The sequence below is a fragment of the Acanthopagrus latus genome, chromosome 8 (genome assembly GCF_904848185.1).
Source record: "Acanthopagrus latus isolate v.2019 chromosome 8, fAcaLat1.1, whole genome shotgun sequence".
In the NCBI taxonomy this organism is placed as follows: Eukaryota; Metazoa; Chordata; class Actinopteri; order Spariformes; family Sparidae; genus Acanthopagrus; species Acanthopagrus latus.
In genome coordinates this window covers 29,001,690-29,027,264 of record NC_051046.1, presented here as the reverse complement: position 1 = coordinate 29,027,264, position 25,575 = coordinate 29,001,690, and the positions used below count along the sequence as shown (strand labels likewise).

Genomic DNA, 25,575 nt, shown 5'->3' with positions numbered 1-25,575 from the left:
TGTCCACTTTGAATGTAAATCCAATAGTCCCTCTCCTTTAAGTTTTGTTTTGGTCTTTAATACGGGGGCCACGGTATACATTGGACATAATCGTGATAGTTAAAAAATGACGTGTTAATCATGACATTGTGTTCATACACCTAAATGGTGCCTCTAAAGTCATTTCTGTTTTTTAAGCTTTATCGTGGGGGAGTTGCAAATGGACCTTAAGTCACTAGCTGGCTGCTGCTGAAGCTAAAAGATTGATTGGCAAGATTTTACCAAAATTTAAATAAAAACTAAAGACAACTGTGTTAACATTGTCCTCCCTATCTTCTGTCCTCCTTGTGTCCTCCTGTATTTGACCCAGTGTCAGCAGATGGTGCTGTCGCTTCCTGATGCATCTGTCCAGCCACCATGCAGTGTTCTTGGAAGTCCATGGTGCTGCTAGCATTAGCATCGATAGCTATCCAGTACACAGCCATCCGCACCTTCTCCACCAAACCTTTCAGCCTGCTGTGCTCTGTCGGCCTGACACCCACGGGCCATGCTGTCAACTGCAGCCTCAGAGATCTGACGCGACTGGGCCAGGAGACACTCGAGGCCTCGGACCAGGGCTGCGATGAGCTCCTCCCTCAATCCCCCTCCTCCCCCTCCGTCTCCTTCCCCTCCTATAATGCCAACAAAAGGACCCACATCCTCATTCTGGCCACCACACGGAGTGGATCCTCATTTGTGGGTCAGCTGTTCAACCAGCATCCAGAGGTTAGTATGTAGTATGGGTGTGCAAGACCTACTTCATATCAAACTATCATCCACAATCAGACAATATGATCTTATTTGCTGGCCTCTATTAAGACAACATGCGAGAATGCACCAAGAACCACGTCTTTGACATGATGATGATGGTTCCCAGTCGTCCAGGTCATGGTAAATCTAGGTGCTCCATCATAGGCAGCTGGACTTGTTTCAGTTTCTTGAAGAGGTTTAACCTCTCATCCAAGAGACTTCTTCAGTTCTAACTAACTGGAGAGACACAACTGAGTAATACATCCCATTTCTTTTTACTATTTCAGAGATGTCAGTGTGTCCTCCAGTATTTTCTGATACTGTGGCGCTGGGGGGTTACAATGCTCCCACACAGCCATTGTGAACTCCCCTGCATGGGGTTGGAGTGAAGATTCATCTACTATTGAAAAGAAATACTATTTTTATTTTTACTATACTATTTTTGTTTCAAGAGAGGAGTTATTTAAGTCAGAGTCCTGCACGGGCGAAAAATAATGTATTATGACGGACACAGATTCAGATCGGGTCGGACGCCTGGAGAGACGGGGCGGGTTTGACGAGTGACATTTTCAAGGTGTCACTTATCAACAGTTATTATTAGTGACACAAATCATAAGCATTTATATTTCATATGAGCTCATTCATGCATTGCTTGCGCCCCCTCCCAAAATTCCCCGCACTGGCTTACTTTCATTTTTAAAAATTGCATCCGTCCAATTTTCCCTCGGGTGTTGGTATGAATTTATAGCGGGTCGGCTCGGGTACGGAATGTAATTTGTGCTGTTGTCGGAAAACAGGTCAGATGCGGTTTAAAGTATGGCAGGCTCAGGCGGGTGCTGGTTTGCAAAATAAGACCCGTGCAGGACTCTGATCTAAGTGACCAGTTTAATCCTCTAGTTAATTATCAAGCCAAACATCCAACATGCTTAGTTAACGTCAAGGACTGCGGTGGAAGACGACGGTAAAATATTTCCTTTCTCTAACACATGGGTTTATTTATGCCACCGGTTTTATATGAAATTGGACTTTTTTGTGAACAAACCAGATGTTTCTGATACTCTTCAACTCACCGTAACAGTCAGTCATAGACGACATTTTTGTTATTTTGTAACTAATTCATGGCTGCTTCAGAGCGACACACAGACCCACCACCTGTCACCGCGTGTGTGTGTTTGTGTGTGTGTGAGAGGAGGAGCCTCCGAGCACGTGAAGCGCACTGCTCCAGGTTTGAAAACAGCTTCATGTTATTATCATTTTCACTAACACAGCCCTGAATTAACATTGCTGAAGTCATTAAAAGTAATGAAAACAATACAGATTGATTGTAACGTCGGTATGCGCTGGAAAGGCAGAAATATTAATCAATGTATGGGAAACACTGAATTTTTAAGGCGTGGTGGCCTTTATTTTGCTGTGGCGGTGCTCCACAGTCAATTACATGTAGGGGAAACCCTGGATGTCAAAAACATGGATTTCACACGTGGCAAATACAGTTGGGGACAAGATCTAGAAAGGCCAGTTTAGGTGTGCCACGGACAGACATGATGGAATTGATCTTCTGTAGGTGGTCATTTGGTTAAACTAAACTTTATTTTGGATCAAATTTAGAAGAAATCGGTTGAGCAAACAGCTCTGAATAACACCTTTAGTCCTCACTTGTGTGCAACGAGTTCGAACAGCTGTACAGGCTGTTAAATGTTATTTATCTAAATTCAACATGTAGGCACAATACCATGTTTAATGTCTGGGAAAATGCAACAATGCACAAGTGATGTTGTAACGTTGCCCATCACAGCCCACAGTTAGCCTCCTGTACCGCAGCTAGCACCAGGCTGAGTGAGTCAGTTCACTGACTGTCTCAATAATCTCCAAATTGTTTGCCATAAGCAAGCTGCTTTCATGAGGATTTGGGGCTTGACTGCACTGTGTAAGTGAAAAAAACAAAACAAAAAAACAAGCAGTATTGCAGGTTGTTGGATTCTTGTAACAACTCTGCTCTCTGGACTACAGGTTGTTACTAACAAATATCATTGCAGCTCTGTATCACTTTTGATGTTTTTCAAGTTCAGACCTTCCTCCAGCTTTCAGTTTCTGCATTAGTATTCAGTTGGGTTTTGCATAATCTAAACTGTAGCGTGTATAGTTGGTATTTCAGGGATTTTGCAGGTTGGAGCTTTTCTAGCAAATACAGAGCCAAGGTGACACCGATTGTTCAGCCAGCTCAGCAACCTTTCTTAATTAGAAATACATGTGATATCACCAGTGTTGAAAACATATTACATTTGTCTGTTACACTGTAATATAACACGTTACTGTTCCTAAATCCAGCAATCACATTACAGTTACTAATTTACCTATTCAACAGTTGATTTTACAGTTCAACATAAGTTGAGTACGACGGTGCAATAATCATTTCCATGACATTCAATACAGCAACGCCATCTAGTGCATCTGTGGAGATAATATGCTGGACTATTCTACAACGAAGCCATGTTTCGGTGACTGACTTTACTAAATTAGTTTGAGGATGGTTGAGTGCACTTCATGGCCAGTCTAATATTATTGATTGATATCTTTTTTTGAGGTAATTCATATTTGTACCAGGCAGTGTTAAGGGCCAGCCTCCTTAATGTTATCGTTACAGCTTAAAGCTCACATTTTTCTTTGAAGTGCGGTTTGGGCTGGCTTCCACCACCTTTACTATCAGCTTAGTGGTATTGAAGAGCTTAAAAGAGCAATCTTGTGTATGTCTTCCTTGTTAGGATAGGGTTGAAAATTCAGGTAGATGTTGGGTTTAATGTCATATTCTTACTTGGTAATTACATGACAATGTATCTCAAGCTATGTTATATTATGTAGTGTAATTATTACTTTTTACAAGGAGTACACAAGTGAAGTAATGCAGTGCTTTTTTTAAAATTAATGAATAATACATTCCTTTTTTTGGAGACAGAACCCCAACACTGGATAACACCCACTATGACAGTTATTTTGTCCAAAGAGGTGCTCAACTTTTATCGGTTGTTCCTTGCAATGTTTTCATATTCCAGGTCTTCTACCTTTTTGAGCCTCTATACCATGTCCAGCTGGCTCTGCTTCCGCGGCTGGCACAGAGTCGGAACCTTGCTGAGAGGAGGGTGATTCTAGGAGCTGCCAGAGACCTGCTGAGGTCCCTGTACCACTGTCACCTCAGCAGTCTGGAGAGTTACATCCGACCACGTCCTGCCAACCACTCCACTGACAAGCTGTTCAGACGAGGAGCTAGTAAGGGTCCACTTGTCCTGCTTTCATTCACATAATGAGATTGATACCACACTAATGTTTTATGGATGTAGCTGTAATTGCAGTGCATTGTTGTTATGTACATTTTTCTTATATTGTATGTGTCCTTTCTTTAGGCCGGTCTCTGTGCTCCCCCCCTGTATGTGAGGCCCAGCTGGGCCGAGAGGGGCAGAGTCTGGTGCTGTCGGATGAGGGGGAGTGTATGAGGAGGTGTGGACCAATCAATGTATCGCTGGCTGCTGATGCCTGTAGAGCAAAGCGCCACGCAGCCATCAAAACGGTCAGGATTCCCCAAATCAGTGACCTAAGAGCGCTGATTGAGGACCCAAGACTCAACCTGAAGGTAGAGAAATAATCCGAACTGTAAATATTATTCTTAAAAGCACAGTGTGTAATTTCTGCTGCTACGTATAGGGGCTCTCTAAGGAGGAAAAAAGACCTTTGCCAAATGTGGGGTGGGGAAGGCTGGGCAGAGCAGCTGTTCAGCTGCTCAGAGTCGGCCAGCTCTGGAGGAGAGAATCGGGTGCAGAGTCGGACCTTCTGGAGGAATAAACACTCCTGTACTTTACTTCATGAATGTAACATTACAGAGAGGAGAGAGAGCAGCAGAACCAGAGTCTCTGCTGAGTGCTGAGTTCACATAGAGGTTCAGCTGGATTTAAAGGCAGATTTTGCATTTCTTCCCTCGTTTATGGCTAATTCAGTTATCTGGCTTTTGGCTGTTGTGTTAAAGGCAAATTGTCCCGTCACACTTGTCTCACTCGTATCATTGCTAATGACAGTCAATCTAATGTTTCTCAGGGTCTAATGCTCACAGACGAGTTAATATTTTGGTTTAATCCACATGACTTTTAGTCTCATTGGCTGGCGTCCTTCCTCACTCTGTGACTCAAATTAGTTATTATAGTTAAAATATAGCGACAGGTGAACAAATGAAACAAACTGCTACCTTGGGTAAACTTGTGGATTTCTTTGGTTTAAACATTGGTGGAATTATTTGGGATAATGCAAGAACACAACTCGACAAAATATCTAACAAAGACAAAGTCGTGTTTTGGACATTTTAATGCAGAATTCTTACATATTACAGTATATCTTACACTGTGAAACAATCCACTGTCTGTGTGTCCACCCAGCGGCTGCAATTTGGTTTACGAGAATCCACCTCTCCCAAATCAACACAACCAATCAGAGCTAGAGATTTAGTCAGTAGCTGATTATTTTAATGTGGCTTCAATTTTGACTACGTAGTATGACACTACTTAATCTGGAGGCTGCGTTAAACATCTCTTCTAACTCTGTTTGAGTTCATGGTGGACTGGATGACGGAAGTTAGATGACAAATCAATGCAATTCTAAATTGGTATTGATTGAACACGAAGTGACAATGACTGCAGTGCCTCAGATATACTCTGAACACATGTACAGACATGTGGACACATAAACCCAACACGGGATCACAGAACAGTGGTAGTATCAGGCCTGAGCTAAACTCATTCTGATGTAATGAGCGTTGGCTGATCTTCTTGTAGACGTGCTGTAAAGCACAGACAGCACATCCTCCTTTTATAAAACAAATTAAGACAGATATACAGACAGAGGGAAACAGAGGAAACCATAGGAAGAAAGATGAAACCTTGGGAGGAGAGAGGAAACAAGGAAACATGCTTTAAGATAAATGAGACATCTTTTCCTCTGAAGTGTCATGTGAGAGATGTCTGTTAGTGATGATGGCTGCAGTTGATCACAGCTGGATCAGCTGTCTGTCAGCTTCAACAGCTGTAGAGACTTTAGACTAATTTGTGTCTGCACACAGCCCCTTGCCAAAAAATGCTATTATCTATGTTCTTAAATGATAACACAGAACTAATAACTGCTGAGAGATTCAAGTAATCAATAAAGTCAAACTGGTGTGCCATGTGCATAATTGTGTGTTAATGGAGAGACACACTTCTTTAGTTTCTTATAGTGCAGGTAATGTAATGTTTCCTCATTAATTACTTGTATTATTATTTTACCCACCAGCAGCCCAGCTGATATTAATCACAGGCTGTGTCCAAAATCACTCACTACTCCCTGTATAGTGCACTATGTAGTGAGTATGTCATTTTGTAGCGCTGTCTGAATGTCTAGTGGGAATTATTATACCCTATATTGTGGACACACAATGCATCGTGAAAAGTAGTGTACAACCGATGGTAACTGTTTACATTACAATATTTACCATCATTGTATTGGGCTGAGAGAGCAATGGCACACTACAATGATGGTAAATATTGTGTAAAAATAGTTACCATCATTGTATTGCACTAAGAGAAAAATGGCGCATGAGTAGTGTCCAAAAGTCCTTTTTTCTTTCTGCTGATGAGCTCCCTGTATAGTCCACTATATTTGACTCCCTACGTAGCGACTAGGGAGTAGGCAATGAGTGAGAGATTAGATAGATAGATAGATAGATAGATAGATAGATAGATAGATAGATAGATAGATAGATAGATAGATAGATAGATAGATTCAGTTTGGCTGAATGATCACTTTATATTTTCAAAGGCTGATCTGTGAAGGAACTCTAACAGCTGGATCTGTATCTGCTTTGCTGCATGTCTTTGTGGTTTGTGTGAGTTCAGTTCCTGTTTCATTCTTGCAATTTTAATCCCTCATTGAACATGTCACCTGATGTGACACTCCAGCTGATATACTGATTATTAATTTTCGCGCAAATGAAGCTTCTGCTATACACACTAAAATTCTGAAATGCTTTTCTGAATCTCTCTCCCAGGACTGACAGGCATGCAATAGATGTACAGAACAGACCAACAAAATCAAATTTCAATATTATAAGTATTATAGTATTATTATTCTAATATTATAAGTAAGAGACTAATTGAGCCTGAGACTGGCCCACTGAAGAAGGTAGTGACAGCAGTCAAGGACTAATTGAAGGACAAGTCAAAAAAGTTTTGAGTTCAGATTTAAAGGTGTCAATAGAGCCAGTCTGATGTCCGCTTGGAGGTTATTCTACAGGAAGGGAGCGCGACTTCTTTCTTCTTTCTAGTTCTTTCTAAACCTAGGAATCAGGAGCCCTGAATTCTGAGAGTGTAATGCATGAGGTGGTTTAATGAGATCTGACATGTACAATGGGGCAAGGAGGTGTACAGTTTTGTTTGTCATCAGCAGCATCTTAAAGTCTCATCGGTATCAACGGTCTGACAGTATGCCATGATCCATCGAATGCAGTGCTGAGGTCCAGTAACAGAAGCACTGAGGCAGAGTTTGAGTCCATAGTTAGTAGAATGTAATATACCACAATGAGTGTGGTTCGGGTGGAATGAAAGGCTCTGAAAGCTGACCGAAAAGGTGCCAGAAGATTATTATGAAGTAGGTGTACCTGATAGTTGCTGGGACACAACTCTATCCAAGACTATAGAGAAGAAAGGCAAGGTTGGATACTGGTCCACAATTATTTAGAGACACTGGGTCAAGATGTGGTTAAGTAGAGGCTTAAAGTTCTGCTGGTAGGGGGTCTAGGAGGCAGGTGGTTGGTTTTGATGTTGAGACCAGTTTAGACAGTGTCTCAGTAGAGATACTTTTAAAGTGTTAAGAGCTAGGACTAATCAGTTAGTCAGCTTTGCTGAGGAAGCCAGTGATAAAGAGATGATTTGTATTCTAATCTCATCAATTTTATTGCAAATAAAACTAAGAAATAATTTGTAGTAAAGGGTGCACAGTAAGTTTAGCTGCAGTGTCAAAGATAAATCCAGGGTTGTGTCTTTTATTGCTTATTTGGCCAGAGAAATATGCTGTTCTAGCAGCAACACGAGCATGTTTATAATTAAAGACACGATCATGCCATGCAAGATAAAAAAAAAACTTTCAATTTAGATTTTCGCCATGCACGTTCAGTTTTCCTGCAGGCTTGCTTGAGCTCTTGGGATTCACTTGCAGACCAGGGTGTAGATTTCTGTTGTCATCTTGTCTTGGTAGAGACTGGTGCGATAGAATCGAGGAGAGAAATAAGTTCTGAGTCAACATCATCAGTGAACTTTAACACTGGTTCTGTCACTTGCAAAAGGAGCTAGGACCCCACACAATTTTTCAGTGTCGCTATTATTACAGTCGCTGATATGACGAGAAGGACATGCTCATGATGCTTCAAATGTAATAAGAAAGTGGACGACACAGCAAAAGAGACCAAAGCGACATCCAGGGTTGATACATCTGATCCATGGTAGAGGAACAAGTCCAGAGTGTTGCCACTGGAATACGTGGGTTCATGAAGAAGCTGAATAAAGCCAGAAATATCTAGAAGTCCCAGAAAAGCTTTACTTAGAAGGTCAGAAGGCTTATTCAAGTGGATATTGAAATCCCCAATAATAAGGATCTTATATGACAAGGCTATTACTACTTTTAGTAATTTAGTTATCCAGATGGTTTTAAAACCAGAGCCTCAAATTAAGTACACGTAATATCCTGGTTAGAGGTTAAACTGAAAGTAGATTTATAGATTAGAACAGTGGTCTTCAATAGGCGGCATCCAGCCCGCCGGCCGCCTATTTGTGGCCCCCAAACTACTATTCCTTCACTATGTGTTTTGGTTGGGTCGGTGTATACTGGGACTTGTCTCCATGCCAACGATACACAGACAGCTGGGTCACTCACTGCTGAGTGCAATTTTTAACTTTCACTTTTGTTTTTGGAGCAGTTTGCATATTGACATTTTGCCGGCTCGAGGAGCCTAGATTGCAAGGAAATTGCATGTTCCAGGTTCACTGCTAAAAGAAAAGTGAACAGAAAATTGTCTATTCAAAGTAGAATGGACTGAAAAATGTGCATATATATATATATATATATATATATATATACACACACACACACACACACACACACACACATATATATATATATATAATATTATACAATATTATTAAATATATTTGGTTTCAGCATTGTTTCACATAGGCCAAACATGTCCAGCTTATGCTCAGTAATCAAATGATTAATCAGTAAGGCTTTGGTGGACAGTGATCTACTATTACTGAAGCCAAATCTGAGGGTTTATCTGTCTTACTTAGGAACCTGTATGTCTGCTCCCTACAGTGTAAGGTCAAGGAACAGAGGTGAGAAAATCTTTCTAACAGCCTGAAAAATACTGCCTAGGCTATCTTTTGTGATCTCTGACTGCTTCAGATGTATATTGTTGATGCCAGCATGATGCCGGTGCCAGGGCTCCTTTTTTCTCACTGCATGATGTCAGCACCCTAAAATTAGCCTCTATGTCAGAAGCTCTGGCCCAGGTAAACAGCAAGGACTAACAACTGGGCTAGCAAGGACTGAAAACTGGTTAGCAGTTGGGAGCAGTGATGTAAAAGTGTTCAAAGCCTAAAGTTAAGGTAAAGTACCAGTGGGATTATAAAAGACTCAGAAATCAAAGAATAAACAGTTAAGATAGATATCTGTACCATTGCTGACGTTGTCATATTTTATTCCTTGTGTTTCATCATCATCAGGTAGTCCAACTTGTTCGAGATCCACGTGGCATCCTGGCGTCTCGTATTGAGACATTTCGAGACACTTACCGGCTGTGGCGTCTGTGGAGAGCAACTGGACGGAGACCCCACAACCTAGACCTAGGACAGATTAACACAGTGTGTGAGGACTTCCTCAGGTCTGTGTCCACAGGCTTGGCCAGACCTGCCTGGCTAAGAGGGCGGTACATTCTGCTCAGGTGAGAAGGACAGAGGTTGTATTTGTGGACAGTCAGTGCAGCTGTTTGTCAGTAGGCAGGATGATTCCAACAACAAAGTTTGGTTGAAGGTGGGGCTGATAAATAAGTGGTGCAGACTGTCACCATGTGGTGGTTTATAATGCACTGCACAGTACATTTTGTCTTGTAATCTCTGAAGCACAGACACTAAATGCCTTTTGTTTCTTAAATATGATTAGATATTTGGATCATTACCAAAAAACATGGTGAAAAATATGGATGGTTTGTTTTTTAATGTCCCAAACTGTTAATTTGCTTGTTTTCCTGCCATACTTGTAGCAAATAACCATAACCAAAAGTCCTTAAGGCATTGGTAATGATTAGTTTTTTCCAGGCAAGCTATAAGTGTTCTTAAAAATCATGGTCGCCATCTCCCAGTTAGCATTGCACTCAATAGGTGCTGACATGCACAAATTCTACAGCGCTTGGAACTAACTAGCTAGCCTAACTAGCCTCCACTTAGACAATCTGTGGTTGACTTGCATTGTGATTAAGGATGTCACGATTTCAATTTTAAATCGAAATCGACTGAAATGAAGTCACAATCTCAAACTTAAAATTAAAAATTGGAATCATCGATGCCGCCACACCCCCATGTCACGTCCGGTTGGCTTGCCAAGTGGAAAAAAACACACATGTTGAAGTGCTAAGTCAACCTCCTCTTACCTAGCTATTAGCTACAGCCAGCCAAACACTAGCGTGGTGTTACACATTCCGGTTCGACTCCCGGATTTCCTCCAGGGCCGAAGTTTGTGTTTACCTTCGGGGTGAACCCCCTTCCACGTGTTAAGCTGGTCAGGAAGTAATACCAGGGAGCTTTGCTGTATCTAGAGGAGCCGTCGCCTTTATTCGCAGCCAAACTGCAGACTATATTGTACATTTTATTGCTGTCGTTACTACTGCTACTCCTTTCGCTTCTCCTTCCTCTCCCATTCATTCACTGTCTGCACGTATGCACACTCCCCCACGTTCGCTTGCCCACTCACACCTTATGCATCTTACAGGAACACACACCTCACAAAAAAGGGGCTATGCCACTCTTAAAATAATGGCAAAGATAGAGGAGACCCATCGACAGTTTCGAGTGAGTTATGTTGACAACGTTCGAGTTGTCGATAAAAAAGCCACAGTTTGCAAGCTCTGCAGAAATTAGATGGCAGGTTATTTTGTTTAAGTTTCCAACTGACTGAAGATGTAAGTTATTGTTACATTATGTTGTTAATAAATGTTTTAAATTTGACAATGTTGTGTGGTACATTGCGAACAAAGGTCCGATATTATATTGCAAGTCTAGTCTAAAAATGCCATAGCAACCTGTGCTTTGAAAAAATAAATGTAAAAATCAAGAATCAAATCGAACCATGCCCTTAGAATCGAAAATGTAATCGTGTTCCAGGATTTGGAGACTCATGACGGCCCTAATTGTGATGATATGTGATATCAGCAGATTGTCTTTAGTCTGTTGTCATATTCAGCTGTTACTGTAACCTTTAATATATATGATATATGGTTAAACACGGTGGTATCTGACATTCTTGCCATGGTCAATTCATGTGTTGCTAGCATCTTTGATATCTACCCAACAGAAACAAGATACACTAGAAGCTGATTTTGGTTAAGCTCTACCTGCCATTTACATTAGTGTGTGGCCAAATGGGTTAATTAGGTGTCCCAACCTATTGTTAGAGAAAGATTTGTAATTAATTAAATATGGAAGCATCTAACATGCATTTTATATGGATTTGATGTACCCAGAAGTCATCATAACACTGTGATTGGTTCTGTAGTGTTTGACATTGACTCTATAATGTTCTCAGTGACAGCCAGTCTCTTAGCAACCCTAGCTCTCAAATTCCCTGAGCACCCATGGGAAACACCTACACAAAGACATGATTTCCACAAATATGTAAAAAATAAAATAAAATAAAATGAAAAAAATACTGCAGTATAATTATTAATTAATATTTGCAAAAAGTGGTGTTTTGACTTCACACCAATCAGCCCCAACATTAAAACCACCGGCTTTATATTCTGCAAGCCTCTCTTGTGCCACCAGAACAGCTCTGACCCATCAAGTAATGGACTTTTTATGGCTCCATTGCTGACGATCCATCCCTTGCCAACAGGACTCCATAACAGTGGTTTGGGGAAGTGACTGTGGCACCATATTGCTGTCTGGTACATCGCTCTTTGTACATGTTGTTCAAATGCGTCCATTTTCTTTTTTTCTTTTTTCCATAAAGCAGGAGTGCATATTCTCTTGCTGCTGGTAAAGAGGCTTCCAAGCATGGAGAGAGCCCAAAATGGGCTAGATCTTTGAGCTCACTGAGATGTGTCTTGAGCTTGGTAAACGCTGTATTCTTTCCTATCCTGTATAAACTGCTTGTGGTGGCGCGGCCAGTGAGTGCGTGACATGCTGGAAGACAGCTTGACATGTCTTTTCCAAGTTTTTGAGATATGATGTTGATGGGGACATACACTATATTACCAAAAGTATTCGCTCACCCATTCAAATGATCAGAATCAGGTGTTCTAATCACTTGGCCTGGCCCCAGGTGTATAAATTCAAGCACTCAGGCATGCAGACTGTGAAACAAGACATTTGTGAAAGAATGGGCCGCTCTCAGGAGCTCAGTGAATTCCAGCGTGGAACTGTCATAGGATGCCACTTGTGCAACAAATCCAGTCATGAAATTTCCTCGCTCCTAAATATTCCACAGTCAACTGTCAGCTCTATTATAACAAAATGGAAGCGTTTGGGAACAACAGCAACTCAGCCACGAAGTGGTAGGCCACGTAAAGTGACGGAGAGGGGTCAGCGGATGCTGAAGCGCATAGTGCAAAGAGGTCGCCGACTTTCTGCACAGTCAATTGCTAGAGAGCTACAAACTTCATGTGACCTTCAGATTAGCCCAAGTACAGTACGCAGAGAGCTTCATGGAATGGGTTTCCATGGCCGAGCAGCTGCAGCCAAGCCACACATCACCAAGTGCAATGCAAGGCGTCGGATGCAATGGTGTAAAGCACGCCGTCACTGGCCTCTAGAGCAGTGGAGACGCGTTCTCTGGAGTGATGAATCACGCTTTTCCATCTGGCAATCTGATGGACGAGTCTGGGTTTGGAGGTTGCCAGGAGAACGGTACATTTCAGATTGCATTGTGCCAACTGTGAAATTTGGTGGAGGAGGAATTATGGTATGGGGTTGTTTTTCAGGAGCTGGGCTTGGCCCCTTAGTTCCAGTGAAAGGAACATTGAATGCTTCAGGATACCAAAACATTTTGGACAATTCCATGCTCCCAACCTTGTGGGAACAGTTTGGAGCGGGCCCCTTCCTCTTCCAACATGACTGTGCACCAGTGCACAAAGCAAGGTCCATAAAGACGTGGATGACAGAGTCTGGTGTGGATGAACTTGACTGGCCTGCACAGAGTCCTGACCTGAACCCGATAGAACACCTTTGGGATGAATTAGAGCGGAGACTGAGAGCCAGGCCTTCTCGACCAACATCAGTGTGTGACCTCACCAATGCGCTTTTGGAAGAATGGTCAAAAATTCCTATAAACACTCTCCTCAACCTTGTGGACAGTCTTCCCAGAAGAGTTGAAGCTGTAATAGCTGCAAAAGGTGGACCGACATCATATTGAATTCTATGAGTTAGGAATGGGATGGCACTTCAGTTCATAGAATGAGTAAAGGCAGGTGAGCGAATACTTTTGGTAATATAGTGTATCTCTCTCTCATTCCATGGCCTGCATGCATGTACACTATGGACGAGCCAAACGTTACTTTGCTTGCATAATAATGATGAGAGGATATGATTCTGAAAGATGCATGGCATGCAACACCATTCTTGTGTCAGCCTCCTTGATCACTGTACAGAGATGTCAAAATGCTGACACCTGCTTTGCAAACACTCTTCACCTCCTCACCTTTCTCAAATCCACCTGCCAAGATGATGGAGTCATCAGAGTGCATTCTCCGTGAGGCTGCAGTGATGATGTAGTTGATCACAAATATGCACAGCACAGTCTTGTTTCCACTCTATCTGAAGTAATTCCTGTAGTTTGGAACCTTAGTATTCCCAGTTATAACATGTGCAGGTCTGCCATCAGTTGCACCTCTTCATTGCCTCTCCATGTCTTTGATTGACTGTGGGTTGTCATACCTGTCACATACCATGAACATAGATTTTATTTCTTGTTTCCTATTTAGAAGTGACAATATCTTCTTCAGAACGCATTCTGCTAGGTCACTGAAAGTCTCAAAGGCTGAATCGTGGAGACTTTGTAGCATAGCCATGCCATCAATGATGTAAGAAGATTTCTCTGTAATTTCAGGCAGCTCCTGCATCACTTCTACAATGGACTCCAGCTTCTTTGCAAGGTCTGCTTTTGTGGATTTTCTCATTGCCCCATCATCATAGAAGAGAGATGGTGGGACAGCAGCCAATTCATGAGACATCACACTTTCCAATGGCACATCTCTTTGTTTTGAAACAGCCAGGAGCCTCCTGAAGAGTACATCTGAATCCATGTGAAGCTGTTCAGCTTTACTGCTTGCAATGCTTGCTTTCATATCTGCAAAGGTTGCCATTTGTGGTCTTTTCTCGGGGTCCCAGAAACTTTTTGGTGTTTCACTCTTTAGGCATTCATCAGTGAAAGCTGCACTTCTCTTTTCCGCATCTTCCAGAAAGCTTGAGAGATACTTTGTCACCTGTTGTGATGCCACTTGTCCACTTGCAATATTGATTAGCTCAGCAGGAACTTTCTCCAAATCAAAGGGGTTCTGTCTGTCTTGCATAAACTCCATTATCTGCACAATGTCCCTTTCATCCCTGTCCATTCGGGCTGCTCCATGCTCTTTGAGGGATTTTGGTGGATGTGCTGCTCCATCACAGAGCTCTGTCATAGCATCACAGTACTCACTGGTGACATGCCTTGTCATGAGCCACCTTTTCAAAGCTCCCTTTCATAGAGTGAAGCCAACAATGCCCCCTTGACTTTTTCCTTCTCTGTTTATGGTTTATTCAAGAGCTTGATCTGTGGCTACACAGTTAAATTTTCTCTCGGCTGAACGTCACACCACAAACCCTCCATCTTTCATGAATTTGTAGGAATCTGGTTGGCTTTTCTCAAGAGTTTTCATTTCAGCTGTGTACACTGGCCTGTATTTTGCATAGCTCATCCTACCAGCAGCCCCAAACCATGGTATTGCTTCAGACATGCAGCTGAGATGAAGTTCTAAGTTAGCCTCGTGCTCTGAACATGGCATTCTTAGTAAGAGATCAGCCTCTCTGATGAAATTCAGCCAGTACTTTAAGGTCCCATATCATAAAAAACACGTTTTCTCTGGTCTCTACATATATAAGCTGGTCCTCCCTGAGCCTGCCAACTCCCAGAATGAGGAAAACAAGTGATTCCTGCATGGTCTCTGCAGCCCACCCACTGGTAACATGGTGCTCCTACAGGCTGTTCAGAATCTGCTCCTATCGTTACGTAACGAAAGGAGTCATTATAATAGGCCGACCTCCTCTGCACGGTGATAGGAGATATCTGAGAGGAGGGCGTTCATCCCTGAGGTGAAGTTCGGTGTGTCCAGCAGTGTGACAGCAGTGTATCGCAATGTCGTCGCTCAAAGCTAGACACGCAAAGTGCTCTGTTGTTGGTTGTAAAAATCAACATCAGTGCCTATATTCTGTCCCAGCTGCAGAACAACAGAAGAGACAGTGGTTGCGTTTCATATTTTAAGACAACATGCCGGCTGCGGCTCCTGTTAGCTTGTGTGTGTGTAATCGCTTCACATCAGACTGCTTCAGTAACGAGGGTCAGTACAAAGCTGGCTTTGCCTCGACACTGACCCTCGTAAAAGGATCAGACACAACCATACCGGAACCAGGAACTGCACCCGAGCCACTGAAAAGTGTTGCCGCGGTTTAATAGTATTTACAGTTGCCTTCCAGTAGTATACTGAAGTCAGCTTGAAATCGGCTAACTAGTTAGCTCCACTTCGGTCCGGAAGCAATGGCATTTGAAGCGTGTTTAATGTTAATAATATTACGATGGAGCTTGGTTGTCACAGTAAAAAGTCTGGAAACGTGCAGACTGGAGACAGAGACGATGTGAACAATGTCCAAGAGTTTGGAGACTGAGTTGGAAACAAACACAGCTTTCGCTAGCTGTTAGCTTCATGGTAGTAAATGTAATAACATATACAAACAAACTAACATTATACAGACACACTAACCATTCTGAAATGTCCTGCTGCAGCCACAGAGTCTGTACTTTTTCAGGAACCTGTCAGGCTTGAGACAAAGGAGAGGACTCAGATGCAGGTTGCAGAAGTAAAATCGAGCTTTAAATTTTTCTGATTAGCGACTCTTCAGAGGAGATGATAAATCAAAAGCTATGAAACTCTTCGAGGACAGACATGACAAACAACACAGAACACTTAGTAACAAAAGACGCTCCAGAAGGAGGAAAACCTACACTATTCTGAATTTCTGAACTATGAAACATACAAAAGAAAAGTCACTCCGCAGAGGATGGCTCAAGGCTACAAAAGTTAAATCTATTCTAGCAAAAATAACAAAGAACAACAAAAGGCGCTCCCGAAGGAGGAAAGAAACAACTACGAAAAGGTCAAAACTAAAACACAAACTCTAACCAGAAAACTACAAATCAAAATCACTCTCTCAAGAGTTCAATAAACAGAAAAACAAAACAAGACAATACTTAACAAGATGCAAATTTTCAAGGGCTGTGAATCAAGGCTTGGGTACACGACGAGACGACGAAATACTTAGGCGACTTAGACAGCTGAAATTCAGGACCACGGATGGGTTTGGGGCAATGCATATCGAATACAGAGCTGATGGACCTCTGACAGCTGTGTGGAATTGATGAAAAACAGTGTAATATGGGACCTTTAAAAGTTACTGATTGTTGAACTCCACTCTCTGAAAACTGCTGAACTTTGCTTTTCAGTGCAGGAAGGTCTGTCTCCACTTCATTTAAGAACTGTCTAGCAGAGACCTGGTCGTTGCCGTAAAAGGCATGCTGTACATCTTGCAGCAGGTGCTTTTGTGCACCAGTCAATGGACTTGAGCCTTGTTTGTCAAGCCAGGACAGTACAGCAATACAGAGGAGCCTGAGCAGAGCCTCAGATACAAGCTTGATGCACCTTACACCTCTTGCAAGTTGTTTTCCTTGAAGCATCTGGCTAGCTGTTGCTCCAGCATACACCCCAGACTCAGTTATAATGTTAAATACTTGCCAGAAAGGCCACTGTGATGTGCATGCCTCCCATTCTCATTGTAACCTTCCCTACCAAGGCCTCAGGTCTACTCCATAGACTCTCTTGTGCTTTGCTATAGGTGGCAAGATCAGCAGTTACGAGAATCAAAGTCAAGTCAAAGTCAAAGTCAACTTTATTGTCAATTCTGCAGCATGTACAGGACAAGCAGAGAATCGAAATTTCGTTACTCTCAACCTCTAGTGACTTAACATAACATATAGAAAAGAATAAACATGTATAAATATATAGAAAAATAGAAAAGTAAATGGACAACTGTACAATTTGACATTATAAATGACATACATTATAAATGACATAAATAGACAAGGCAAGTAACAGTAGTGCAATGTAAACGTGAATGTAAACAGTAGTGCAAAAAGAGAGAATAGGTTTTTTTTTTTTTTAAATATATATATATATATATATAAGGAGAGCTTATTTATCTGGTAGTGATAAAGTGTCTGAAGGTCTGATTGTTGTTTTCCAGGGGCGGGGTGTATGTGTGTGTGTGCACAGCAGGGGGGGGGGGCATTTCAGAGTCTGTGTGTGTGTGTGTGTGTGTGTGTGTGTGTGTGGATTGGGGGGAGGGGGGCAGCAGGTGGAGAGTCAGAGTCTAGGGAGGGTGTGTGTGTGGAAGGGGGGCAGAGCAGGGAGAGAGTTCAGCATCCTGACAGCCTGGTGGATAAAGCTGTCCCTCAGTCTGCTGGTCCTGGCCTGCAGGCTCTGCAGCCTCCTCCCTGATGGCAGCAGGGTGAAGAGACTGTGTGACGGGTGGGTGGGGTCTCTCGCAATGCAGAGAGCTTTGCGGGTGAGGCGAGAGGTGTAGAGGTCTTGGATGGAGGGGAGAGAGGCACCGATGATCCTCTCTGCTGCTTTCACGGTGCGCTGGAGGGTCCTTCTACAGGAGGCGGAGCAGGCGCCGTACCACACGGTGATGCCGCTGGTCAGCACACTCTCGATCGTTCCCCTGTAGAAGGTGCGCAGGATGGGGGCCGGGGCTCTCGCTTTCCTCAGTTTCCGGAGGAAGTAGAGGCGCTGGTTTGCCTTCTTGGCCAGTGATGTGGTGTTGGTGGTCCAGGAGAGGTCCTCAGTGATGTGCACACCCAGGAACTTGGTGCTACTCACCCTCTCCACCGTAGCACCGTTGATGGTCAGGGGTGCATGCTGGGGGCGTGTCCTCCTGAAGTCCACAACAATCTCCTTTGTCTTCTCCACGTTCAGGGAGAGATTGTTGTGGTCACACCACAGGGCCAGGCGGCTCACCTCGCTCCTATAGGCCGTCTCGTCGTTGTTGCTGATGAGACCCGCCACAGTCGTGTCGTCAGCAAACTTGACGAGGAGGTTGGAGCTGTGCAACGGCATGCAGTCGTGGGTCAGCAGGGTGAAAAGGAGGGGGCTCAGCACACATCCTTGGGGGGCCCCCGTGTTCAGTGTGGTGGTGCTGGATGTGTTCCTGCCGACCCGAACTGCCTGAGGTCTCCCAGTCAGGAAGTCCAGCAGAATATGCAGAATATGCCTCTGTCCAAGTTCTTCAGCTAGCTGTGTGAGCTTCAGAAGAGCTGTGTAGATAGTAGATAGGTCTGATGGTGAAGCTCTCATGAAGGGCATATATTATACTATGGTTAATGGAGTGCTTGATGTGGATATGAAGGCACTGAATGCAGACCATCCTGGGATTCTCTGTTTTCCTTCTTTCATAACTCAACTCACCTTCCAAAGTAAGTCTTGGCCCTCTGCTGTTTGTGACTTTGTGCTGTGTGATTTTATGACTTGCTGTGGAACTGCTGGTGGTTCAGGTCGCCTATGTGGCTTAATGTACCTAAAATTCAAGAGGAAGAAAGTCATTGGCTATTTATGAAGTGTTCTAGTAAAGGCAATAAAAAATAAGAATTCAATAATTTACAAATTACAGTAAGATTGACCTATTTCATGTCTCAGTAAGTAGAACATGTAAAAATGCGTTTTTATTAAAGGTCTCAAATTTTCAGAAATGAATTTCATTTTATTTTAGGATTCTAACATAGGTCTAGGTGCTGTATGAATTTAATTTTAGGATTATATCCTAGAATTAGGTGTTGAATACTATGTATGTATATATGAATAATATTTCAAATCTCCCAGTCAACAGAGAAAAGCACACCACCTGGATCTAGAAACTTGCTATTTAATTATTATCATTATTTTTTTTTAATGTAATAAATGGACAATGTCATTCAGAAAAACAACAGCCAATTGATGAAAATGTTCAAGGGGGCTGTTGTTGGTGGAGCTCTTAGAAGCTGAGGAGAGCAGATCTTAAACAGTTTTGGGTTCTTAAGACTAAATAAATATCTTTCTGCAATACTTCAAATAAAATAACAAAGTGTAAATATATAAATAAATAAATATGGGACCTTTAACATACATTTTGTCATAGTAGAAACCATCTTTAATCATGTACTGCATGTGTGCATATGGATAACAATATTCACCTCTGAACTTCTTCATTATCCAAATCGCTACAGTTCAGAGCAGTGAGAGATCTCTCTGGAACTCGTTTGATGGGTTGTGTACTGTAGCATCATCACCTCTTCTGTGGACAACTGTTGCCATGCAATGTGTTGCATTCTTGCCATCCAGTGTCTCTTCGTTGTGGTCAAAATTATCAATGGCAGCATCAATTATCCCGTATTCTGTACTTGTTAGTCCATTAGGAATGTAAACACGTTTGCTTCTTTGTAACTGATCTGCTGCTGCAGATGTGAGAAACTGACACACTTCATCATAAGACACACAGTGACCCATCATGTGTAGCTTGTTGATACGGGACTTGCTACCAAACTCATGGTGGATCATAATGCCAAGTCCTAGGGTGGTAGGTGTTAGTCGGCTGCAGCCCTGTGCAATTAGACCATGGCAAAAAGTTATCACATGTATCCTCCATACTTCTCCTTAGGATACCTGCAGCCTTGTGTAGGATTTGATTGTCAGTGAGAGTCTCTGTTCTCAGTTGAGGCATTGGCTCCTCGTCCTCTGTTTTTCCCTTAGTATGGAAGCGTCTCTCATTGCATGACCAACAGTGACGGCACTAGAACATATAAGATCTGATTTTCCAGGACACTCAATGAAAATCAGTTCATCTCCATAATGCTGGTTTCTCAGGTTTCTCTTTGAGTTTCCATGATTTATACATGCTTGGTCCTGCAGCTGCACTCAGTTTTGAAACATAGCTCTCGGTGACAGCATTCAGTGTTGTGACAGTCATATTCTCTGAGAAAGCTGTGCTAGTTATTTCTTCAGTTGGTTTATTGAAAGCTTCTTCATATTCACTTAACTTTTTTTCTGACAGATATTTATTTCTGGCTGCTGAAATGTTTCTCTCTGAAATATAATGACCAAGGCAGCTTCTGTGGTACTTGGCATCATAAACAAAAAGATATTGATGGGTCAGCATACGATGATGTACTCTTTCATCATGCCTCTCTGAAGCTGCACTGAGTACCTTTGACCTTGTACTTTGTCTCTGCTCAGTCGTTCACTTCTACACTGGTCCTTGGCTGGTTCTTGGTCGCTGGTCATAGGCTTATAGTTGTTAGAACTGGGATAATTGGCCCTGAACGATCTGTGATATGAAACCTTAACCTTGAAGGACAGTATGTCATCAGAGTAGGAGGAGGATATTCTCTTATGAACTTCATCACCTCCTTCCTCAGCAACCTTGATTATTGTTTTCAGTCCTTGCAAGGTGGGGTTCTTGATGTGTGGATTATTTTTATCTGCCTGGAGAGCACTTCCACACATTAAGCACACCTTTTCATCCAGTTTCTGTGACTGTGGCTGGATTGCTGACTGCGCTGGATCTGTTGTCTCCATTATTACGGTAAACTCTGGTAAATATGGAAAAATACAGTAAATTTGTGTTACCAATTTTTGACCCAAGTCTGTCTCTCTCTCCATCAAAAACACATAAGCACTCTCGCAGCTATGCACACATACACACATTAGATTGCCTTTGCTATCTTATGCTTCTAGCTTGTGCTAGTCTCTGTTTGCCTTGATCAGAACACCTGTCGCCAGTGATTTAGGAAGCATGTATTCCTATAGAAAAGTGGGAGGTTAAGTAGCTTTTTCATGGATGGCCAAATGAGGCTGTGTTTGAAGGTGGGACGTCAGGGGTATTTAGATTTGTTGTGTAATCTGATATTCCAGGGTATGATTGGCCATTTTTTACTGTTTTTGATTTTGCCATTATATTTCACCTTCAAAACTATTTACTTGGTGTCATAATTTTCAGCACAACGCAATGGATCTTAAATCACAAAAAAACAAAACATGAAAAGAAGAGTAGAAAAAGTTACATGTTTTTACTGTGAAAACCACAAATATGTTTAACAAACCATCTTTTATTACTTATAATGCAAATATAAATTGTTGTTTGTTAAATATGTGCATACATTTTAAAAATGTACAACGTTATATGTAACTATTTACATTTAAATGCAGGCAATGCTCAGGTCTGCCTGAGGTCCTTCCAGCTGAATGAAGAGCTGCACTGCCTGCTCCACATTCAGCATCTCCTCATTTTGACTCATTAAACAAAAAAACGACTCCACTACACACTAAACACACCACACCAAACACTACATAACACACTAAATATACACTCCAAACATGCTAAATGTCGTTGACTCGGGACTTGGGCCGTGTGGGCTACCGGCTAGCAGCTAGCAACACACGAACATCCACAGATTGCGATTCCACTTTGTTGTCCGCGCGTCTACGGATCTCCTCAGACCCAAACAGACTCGGTCCAGACTCGTTTCGTCTCATTAATCCACAACATTCAGTTTAGATGCACAGAACGGAACGGGACCGCCGGAAAAATCCTGGTTCATTTCGCGCTGCTGTAGGTATAAATCTGCTTGTTTCTTAAGGTATGTCGTGGGTTCGAGCTCTGCAGTGATTGGCTCTGGTGCACGTGGCTACGGTGTGCAGTGATTGGCTCTGCTGGACAATGCTCGCAGAATTTGTGAAGCATTTATGAAATAATTTATCAACAGTATTATTGTAGTCCAAACAAATCCAACGTCGCACACCCTTGAACCAAACAGCAGCCATGTTGAAAATCTCAGGTCAGTCTGATCCTGATCCGCAGAAATATTTGAGGAATACACACACACACACACACACACACACACACACAGATTCCTTGCTTTTAAAGTGAGTGAGTAAGTTACACATTTGTATTACCTGGTATTTGTCATTAGGTTGGTGGTTTATTTTGTTTGCAGCACAATCCATGTTTCTGCTCAGGAGAGCTGTATGTTGTGATTTAAAATAACTGTCAAGTTCAACCCACAGCCCCTCCCCTCTGAGGGAGGGAGAGGGGGCGCCCCTCCCCCACCCCCCACACTTAATGTAGCAACTTCACATAGGAATCCATTTTGTGCAGCGCTTCTCTGGATTCAGAGGCTTGTAATTCCCAACTAAATCAATGTATTAATACATTTTCTGTTGAATGTGTAGAAGAGATTGTTCTGACTATTGAATTTGTGAATCTTATCAAAATAGATTTCCATTAATAAATGACACAGTTTTATTTTCCCCCTGTTCGGAAGAAAGAATCTCTTCTCCCTGGATAAAACTTACCATAACTTGCCACTCACAATAGATGATGAAAGATGTTGAAAGTACTGCAATATACACATCTCAACCTTCTGGAAGAGATGTGCTTGGCATTTGTGAGCATCAAAATTGTTGAGGGAGACACATGGAAAAACAACCAAACATTTCTTAGTGCAATTGAGTAACTATAAACATAACTTCTATAGATACATATGCGATAGATACCCAACTACTCACATAGGAAATTTGAGCAGGATCTGAGCTTCCCTTGAAAAGTAAGACAGCATTACATGGCCCTTGCACCCTCCAGGGAGATCTCAATCTGCTCTTTCTGAGATTATGAAATGCATCATTTTATTCATTGATTTAATCCTTTTTGCCCCAAAATGAAAGTTCACAACAATCCATTTTGTGAATGAACCCTGAAGATTTAAAAAAAAACATTGTGGTGTTTTGTTCTACCTCGGGTAGGAGTACCTCAAAATCTGAGGGCCCTTCCTGCTTGTCTATTAGTCAGCTTGTTTCCAACACATTACCACATATTTTACATTCATTTTTGTAATGTATGGTATAATATGCCTCATTTCCATGAAATTATACCTATTCTTTTTTAATAAAAAAGCAAGAATTATAAATTATTTTGGCTATAGTCTAAAATGATCACACCATACTGTTACATATTTTTAACCGACTTCATTCTGACTCATTACTACATATTTTAAACTTTTTTACACCTCTTATTCTTTTTATTCTGCTTAATTTATTAACAATAAATCCTCATTTACATAAAATTATACCATGTTTTTGAATAAAATAACCAGAATTAGCTATTTTGTTTTATAGTTATTTTGGATAACCACTAAATTTTGATAAAATACGCAAAATTAAAAAAAAAAAAAAAAAGTCATAATTAATTTTACTTGCAAAGAGGATAGTAGGGAATCATCCATGTCATTTTCAGGCAATTATATGGAAGAAAACCAAAGTTGTGACAAATTTTTCCCCCTTAGCTTCCATCATGCAATTGAGCTAAGATTAGCTTTCAACCACTTGCTGTTTAATAGTGTTACGTAATACAATATTAAAGGCATAAATTAATTCCAAAAAAAACAACACACTATGGTAAACAGTAATGTGAGCTAGGACAATATTGAATGGTTTAATAAAATGTACTATGTTTACATGACTTGCAACCCGCAACACAGCAGCACAACATTCGAGCTTCCCAGCCTAAATGTGACTGAGTCTGAGGAAAATGGCAGCTATGTGAATATGGTCTATGATTGAAAAGCTGTTCGAGTCCAGTGTCCAAGCGTTTTGTTAGCTGCCCTCAACATGTAGTTTGAATTGCGCAAACAAAACTTTAACCATAAGTCACTTATGTAATGGTCAGAGGGAAAAACAAATGACTAATTTTGTCTTTTGTGGCCTTTTTTACTGAATGAACTTCATCCTTCCTTCCCTGTCCTTGGTCAGGTATGAAGACTTGGCCAGGTTTCCTCTCCAGAAGACCAGGGAGCTCTATAGATTCCTTGGTCTGGTTCTGGACCACAGTGTGGAGGACTGGATCATCAACAACACCCGAGGCAGCAGTGATCTGTCATCTCGGCAGAAATTCACCACAGTTCGGGACTCTGCTGCTAATGCGGAGAACTGGAGGGTGAAACTGTCCTTTGACATGGTGGTTTACACTCAGACTGTCTGTCAGCCGCTTCTGGAGCTTCTTGGATACAAGACAGTCTACCATCCCCGAGAATTGAGAAACCTCTCACACTCTCTGGTGGAGGACAGGACGTTCCTCCCATTTTTTTAAACAACTGATGACATACATACAAATGTGGGTTTAAGAAACCAGCAAAACAAGACAGTGCTGAGATTATATTGTCAAAGACGTCTGACCGACTGATCTGGATATCGTCATTAGGTCTGTTGTGGATAAAGAGCTGTGTTCAAACTATCTATCTATCTATCTATCTATCTCAGTCTTTTTTCTCTGAAGTACCATTCCACATATTTAAGCCACATTATGTTAATAAATGCAGTGCATCTTGGTCATTTAAGAGGCTACTGTGTTTAAATCTAACTGAACACTTTTCTTTTTTTTAAATTTGAATCTCAAGTGTATAGATTATGATGAAGGTTTTCAGTCATCCAGGTCATGGTAAATGTGGATGCTGTATCATAGACAACCAGACGTGTTTCAATTTGTTGACTTCTCATCCAAAAGGCTTCCTCAGCACTAACGAACTGGAGGGGAGTTTGCAGGCTTTTACACTCGGTATTGGTGTGTCCTTACAGAATGACACCTCTGTAAGGACATTCCCACACAGTTTGCCTACCATACCACTACACTTAGAATTATAGGATAGATTTACATTCTTGCTTGATCAGCCATTGTAGTACCATGTTTCACCAAATGGACACACAGTATAAGATAGTGTAATACTGCTACCACTACTAAACTATATTTTCACAATGTGTCATTATGATTTTGGAACAAGATCATTGTCATGTTATGTTTTCAATTAATAATGAGCAGACACACACACACACACACACACACACACACACACACACACACACCTATCTATCTATCTATCTATCTATCTATTATCTATTTCTATATCTATATATATCTATATCTATATATATATATATATATATATATACACACACACACACACACACACACACACACACACACACACACACACACACACACACACACACACACACACACACACTACATGACAAAAGGCAACTCTACAACAACATATCAACATATGTTGTTATAGCAAGAAACTTTGTGGTTATGACAGAAAATGTAATTCAATAAAACCAGATTTATTTTTTGGTTTTAATTG

General features: G+C 41.6%; 1 protein-coding gene across 2 annotated transcripts in view; it reads left to right on the top strand.

Moving 5' to 3' along the window:
- The window catches only part of LOC119024890 (carbohydrate sulfotransferase 1-like), a 29,298-nt gene extending 4,032 nt beyond the window's left edge, over window positions 1-25,266 (top strand). For both annotated transcript variants that reach the window (XM_037108088.1, XM_037108089.1), the window contains 5 exons: window positions 350-744; window positions 3,819-4,032; window positions 4,167-4,393; window positions 9,558-9,775; window positions 24,188-25,266. In XM_037108088.1, coding sequence (XP_036963983.1) covers window positions 397-744; window positions 3,819-4,032; window positions 4,167-4,393; window positions 9,558-9,775; window positions 24,188-24,524 — 1,344 coding nt within the window. In that variant the 5' untranslated portion in view covers window positions 350-396 and the 3' untranslated portion in view covers window positions 24,525-25,266. The remainder of the gene's footprint in view (window positions 1-349; window positions 745-3,818; window positions 4,033-4,166; window positions 4,394-9,557; window positions 9,776-24,187) is intronic.
- Window positions 25,267-25,575: the final 309 nt, after the last annotated feature.